The 6140-nt window shown below is 37.7% G+C and overlaps 1 protein-coding gene across 1 annotated transcript; it reads right to left on the bottom strand.

Annotated features, from left to right (window-relative positions):
* Window positions 1-257: 257 nt before the first annotated feature.
* rtbdn (retbindin) lies at window positions 258-3379 on the bottom strand. The gene is made up of 5 exons (XM_077735041.1): window positions 3190-3379; window positions 2992-3091; window positions 2423-2551; window positions 2090-2186; window positions 258-1832 (listed from the first exon to the last, which is right to left on the bottom strand). The coding sequence occupies exons 1-5, from the start codon at window positions 3347-3349 to the stop codon at window positions 1488-1490; spliced, it is 831 nt and encodes a 276-aa protein (XP_077591167.1). The 5' UTR covers window positions 3350-3379; the 3' UTR covers window positions 258-1487.
* Window positions 3380-6140: the final 2761 nt, after the last annotated feature.

Genomic DNA, 6140 nt, shown 5'->3' with positions numbered 1-6140 from the left:
CTTTAGGTCATTCCAGAGTTCTGCCATTTTAATTCAGGTCAGGGCTTTAGTTGGCTACCATGGCATCCAAATTCACTCTGCAGCTCCAGAAGAAGCAAAATAGTTTTTTAGTGCTCTCGGTTATTCTGCTGCGGAAAATAAAATATCTCTTCAATCTCTAGTAAGCCAATATTGATTTTTCTGGGGCTGCTCTGAATTCCCATTAGTAGGCCATGTTTTAGTGTCTTTGGATAATTAAATCTAATGTTAAGAACATCTTTTTACATTTTACAGGAAGTTTTCTTTATTGAGAACAAGGAAAAATACATAAACATCAATTTTACTAGATGAAATCCTCAGATTAGAAACATTCACAGAGGATTGAAACTCAAGCTATTAGAAATAATATTACTTCACATTTCTTTTATGGATTTAGTCTAGAGAGAACATGGAATACTAAACCTTGATGTTTTTTTTACTATAGTTTTATTGACACATCTTTCCTATCCCAAATACTTAAATCCTTAGTGGATGTGAAAATGTTCTCATAAACAATACAACAATACAATAAGTTCTGTTTGGAATGTTTGATGACAGCATTATTTAGACAGTAGAGTAATGAAATTGCCACTAATGTCAACGATGAGTTACTTATTGAGTAAAACTTTATAATAAGCTACAAACCAAAGATCCGATCATTAATATTTTATATGCATTATTCAAGAATTCTGATCACATTATGCCTGTGATTATAGGGTGGAAAAAGTACAAATAAATACTCAAGTAAAGGTATTTCTACACGAGTGGTACATCACTACTTATCATATGAGCACAACAGTATCGCAGTATCAGGATCCATTCTTTTAAAGAAATTGAGCGTTATTAAAGCATTAAATGATGCTAGTTAGGCTATTTACCAACGTTATGTCCCTTGCAGCCGAAGCATTTGTTAAATCAATATCGTAACATACCTGACGTTTACTTTAGCGATCTCTGTGACGTTGAGCAACCACATCCGATTTCATGGCAAAAATGGAATGCATTTTTTTGACATAACATTAGTTTTTCTGTTATGTTTGGCATTCTGGCGTTGCAGTAATCAATCAAATCAGGTAGACGCCCATAAACGCACCCAGGTGCAAGATTAACCCCCTGATCGATCGATCCCACAACCCTCGCTCCTATTTTCATTTTATTTATTTTATTTTATAATCATTTTAAAATCTCCTAACTCGCCACCAATAACTACTGATGTCTAATCCACTTCATAAACTGGGAAATTTGGTATAAACAGAACAAATTTCCATTCACTGCCAAACCTCTCAGTTCAAATGGATTGGACATCTAAACATTTAAATTCATTTAAATTTAAACGGAAAATAACAGATTAAAAAAAACTTTGTTCGACAGTAACGGGAATAAATGTAATTCATTACTTTCCACCACTGCTGAAATATGACAATAACATCTAATTATTATCTCTAAACATCTTCACTAAACTTAATTCTCTACAGGCCACTTCCACTCCCCTCCCCATCGTCAACTATGATGGAACGTTTGCGAAGGACTGAGTTCCCCTTCTTGTAGATCTTCATCTGTGGAGCCATCTTGGTATGGCATGGAGACTTATACATAGGCAATCCAGTCTTGGTTGTATCTGGGTCCTCCGGGTCATCCTGGTGGGCCCGGAGGGCTGCAATCACGTCCTTGTCCGAAGGACTGAGTGTTAGGCAACCACAACGGCGTCCATTCCCCGGACTGTCGTTCCCTCTGACATCCTCAGCTGCATCTTCAACAGTCATGAAGGCATTACCCCAAAGACTTTCACACAGATCTCTGCCATGTTGATACATCTGGGCACAAATATACATACATATATATTCATCCCTGTGTGTCAAAAAGGATTGGACATCTATTGCCATAAAGGTGGAAAAAAAGTAGATTTTCTTTTTAGTTATAGAAAGTAGTAGTAATATATTATCCTCGTATGGCTTGCGAGGGGTGCTGGAGACTATACCAGCTAACTACGGCCTGGTGCCCAATGTCAAATATTTCAACAACATACATGCTATGCATGCACATTAAACTTGATACACACATACTGTCATACCTGCTCATATTGAACACAGCTTCCAGTGCAGTTCTGTCCTCTGGGGTCAGCGGCCCAATTACGCGCACATGTCAAATCTGTCCTACAGGCATCAAACCTACATAAAAAAAATGAAAAAACAAACAAACAAACAAAAAAGCCCATGGCAAAGTCAGTCTAATGCTATTGCATGCCCTAGAATATACTATATTTATGTTGTCTGTTAGGGTGCAGTGAGATGACACAAAACTATTTCTTATTTTGGTACATTTTTTTAGCTACATGCCGTCCATGATTTTGAATACTATTAAAGCTTATTGTATATCTTTTGGCACACTGGCTCGCCATTCTCACCAGTCCCGGCAAAAGCTGTGGCAGAGGGGCACGGCCTGGATGTAGGCGTGGCGATGAGGGTGAGGCCAGCGGGCAGCATCTGGGGAGCAGCGGTAGAAACATGACACGCGCTTCAGGAAGCCTTCACACCTAAGTCGGGAGAGGGGACAGTCATTGCTCAGAGATACACTGCTTCCACAGTGTGATTGGTTTTCTGTTATATAAAGTTGGCAGTTTATTCACATACTGATCAATATTGAAGTATATAGAATTTAGGGCATCATTTTTTTAGTTCATGTACCAAACGTGTATAGAAATTGTTAACGTTGTGACTTACATAGGCAGAAATGTGATGTCCATGTATGTGGATGTCATTAAATTTACATTTGAATTTCTTTTATTATCAAAAATGGTCACCTGCTCTATAAATGGGTTGTATAAATTGTAAAAACAAAACTGCGAAACCACTGCCTTAAATGTTTTTACACTTGTTTGACCTCTAACACTTCTAAAATGTTGTCACAAAAATGAGATTGCATAGGGAATACAGTGTGTGTTTGTCGTGCATTGAATCCATATTTGTAGCTTACTCAGGACTTAATGACCCACACTTGTCCCACGGTTCATTCTGATTGCTGGCTGGGGGAGATTGAAAAATGTCCTGAATGTCCTCTTGCGTACAGCAGCTATCTGTCAGATAGAAAACAGGCAGCCATTTGTCAGTCAAGGTGCCATTGCATCCCGCTTGCAGTGTTTCGAATGAGGCAAACAGGCAGTCAGTCACTCACTGTCTGCATAGAGTGTGCACTCCCTCAGGTTAGGTTCAGGGCTGGGCATAGTCTTGTGCTTGCCATCTTGAAGACAAACCTCCTCTGAGCTGATTCCACCAATCAGCGCAGTTGTCCAATATGCGCAGATCAAGAGAAGAGCGTGCAATAGGACGATCATCTCTATGGTCACAAAGAATTGTGTATAAATAATCACAGATTGCAGCATTTGGGGGAGAAAGTAATCACAATATTTCCAAGATATACTATATAATGTCAAAAGTTTAAAGTTGAATGCACCTGAACTTCATATTCATATGTATCATTGACATATTATTTCAAATGAATCAATATATTTAAATACAATTTTAAATAATGAAAACTGCCTTATCTGTTCATTTGTTGCCTGCCTTTACAGTTCAAACAGATTGGACATCTAGCGCCGTCCCAGCATGGGGTGACCTAGTAAATGGGTGAGCCTAATTAAGCGGGACTGAGACAGTGCTTAGATGGATGACATGCGTAGTTGAGTAATCTGACAAGCTGCTGATCCAATGTGTGGGCTGCAGAAAGCAGTTAGAGAGTTGTAAATAGTACACTTGATGAAGTTACTGCGTCAAGTTACCTTTGCTCTGATAGGGAGGATTTAAACTGAGCTTGTTGTCAGCAGAAAATAGGTGTCTGACTCAAGTTTGTCAAAGGCCACGTTGCAGTTATGTTTATCTTCATAGGTCTATTGTGTTGCCCAACCCATAAACAATATTTAACTAATTTGATTGTGATTGATGGCACGAGACGTCCAATCCATTTCTCCCAGAAAAAAAATAATTGTACATTTAGTACCGTCAAAGGCTGAAGTGACTAACTAATCGATGAATAATTAAATGGTGATGTATTTGAACATTCAATAAAACATTGATAGGCATTTTTTGATTGAAAACTAAACTTTCTGGACTACAGAACATATCCTCACAAGAGTCGTGGGGGTGCTGGAGCCTAGACTACAGAACTTTTACATGTATTTAATTTCAGGCAAAAACTTAGTCGATGCACATGATTTATTTTACTTATGCAAAATAATGTAATTTCAAGATATCAAATGAGGCAAACATTTGTTGTTGTGAGAGCTATCTTTTTCTGAATATGTTTCATTTCTAATATTAAAGAAACTAAATTTGCTTACCTGTTGTTTGGTGGTAAAATATATTCCAGTGGATTAGTTTCCAATGTTTTTTTTTCTCTCCCTCCTCAAATAAACGATTTGCTAAGAAAGATGCTCTTGTCTCCTGCTTTGGTCCTGGCAGAGGCTGCTGCTCTGTTGTTTCTGGTTTATATGAAGGACATTTCACTCCCATCCATTCGACAAACTTCTCCCTCCCACCATCCTGCTCTATTTTCTCTCGCTCTCTTTCCAATAGACAAGCATCAGAGAAAAGACCCGACTCCTCTGTTAATCTCCCGACGAAGGCGTTTACCAATTCCCCCTGTGACAGTTTTATATGGTCACTGCTTTCCCCCCAGCACCAAAACGATGCAATGAAATTTCTCAAATTGTTTTCAAGACCACAGCAGTCCGGCTGGGATTGTTTCTTACAATGTTCTTCCAATGTTTCTGCTCGTTAACACATAAACACAGAGGTCATGGCTTTTTCCTTAGATTGGGAGAGTTAACTAAAAGTTAAATCCCACGTTAATTAAAACTGTTAAATTGTTGCATTAACTCATTGTGAGTGTATGTATATGGAAATATTACATCAAGTTTGTTCAATATAGGTGTTAGATATAGGTTTTAAATTTAATATGATACAGAATATGATAATTTGTATTAATTTCCACAGTAAATTATTTTATCTGTGCATAAATCATCCATCAACATCCATGGCAGCCTATTATTTAATATACTTTATGATATAGTGGATAAAACGTCACATATGCACATAATAAAAGTGTGCTTACTATTACTTCTCCATTAAAATCTCATTTAATTATTTGAATGATCACAAGCTTGCCACAAGTCGACGTCCAATCCATTTTAACTACAAAGGCTGAACGCCCACTCACTTTAAATTAATTGGACATCCATCACCGCCAATGGCAGCCAATGATTTAACATAGACTATTACTATATTACCATTGCAGTATATTTAAAATAAAGTATGTTAATCACTACTTTTTAATTTGTTATTATACTGAACATGATTAGTAGCAATAAACAGCTTTTGGTTGATCACAAACAGACTTACTACTTTTTCCACATGACAAGGTTAAAAAAGGTAAACACAGTATATGAGATTTAATACTGGGTGTTAAGCTGTGGACACAAATCTCTGCTGAACTAAACAAAGTGACCTCGCCGCAGGATACGACATGCTGCAAAACCCTTCCGGCTCCCACCAGAGTTCACTTAAACCTATTTCACAGGAAGGATTTATTTTTACCACCTGAGGCTGAATAAAGAGCACCATGTCTGGGGATGCACATGGATGATCAGCAAAACTGCAGCCTTGCCAATGTTGTAATGCCATCCAAAATTGCAACCTCCATGAAAAAATGCTTCCTAATCCTTTCCATTTTCAGAATCATCCTTACTGAGAGACCTCATATGATGCATGAATTGGAATGTATTGACATTATACAGTTTTTTATGCACTTTCAATTCTAGTGGATTTTAATCTCACCTCTACTTGGACCCGGTGTGCCATCGTAATCCCTGGTGCAGGCAGCTCTTTCCTGTAGTGCTTCTTAAATCTTTTGGTCAAAGCAGAGCAGATGGAGAGCTTCTTGTGGCCTATATACGCTTCCTAAAACCAAAGATTTAGAAACTGGTAACATGCCTTTGGCCTTGATTGATTTTAGGAAACAAAACAAAATAACGGCAAGAAATATTCACTTCTCTGGTTTTCTGATACAATTTCATTCATTTTACATTTGTTTCTAGTAGTTGTCGAATCCCTATAAATTGGTAGGGTGAT

This window comes from Stigmatopora nigra, chromosome 15 (assembly GCF_051989575.1).
Source record: "Stigmatopora nigra isolate UIUO_SnigA chromosome 15, RoL_Snig_1.1, whole genome shotgun sequence".
In the NCBI taxonomy this organism is placed as follows: Eukaryota; Metazoa; Chordata; class Actinopteri; order Syngnathiformes; family Syngnathidae; genus Stigmatopora; species Stigmatopora nigra.
This window is presented reverse-complemented; position numbering and strand designations above follow the sequence as displayed.

Bases quoted from the DNA above. Each gene is read 5' to 3' on its own strand.
- rtbdn (XM_077735041.1), bottom strand. From the start codon at position 3,349: ATGATCGTCCTATTGCACGCTCTTCTCTTGATCTGCGCATATTGGACA. The intron at 3,092-3,189 runs GTGAGTGACTGA...TCTATCTGACAG, and splicing joins GTGCACACTCTATGCAGACA to ATAGCTGCTGTACGCAAGAG. The intron at 2,187-2,422 runs GTGAGAATGGCG...TTTTTTATGTAG, and splicing joins CACAGCTTTTGCCGGGACTG to GTTTGATGCCTGTAGGACAG.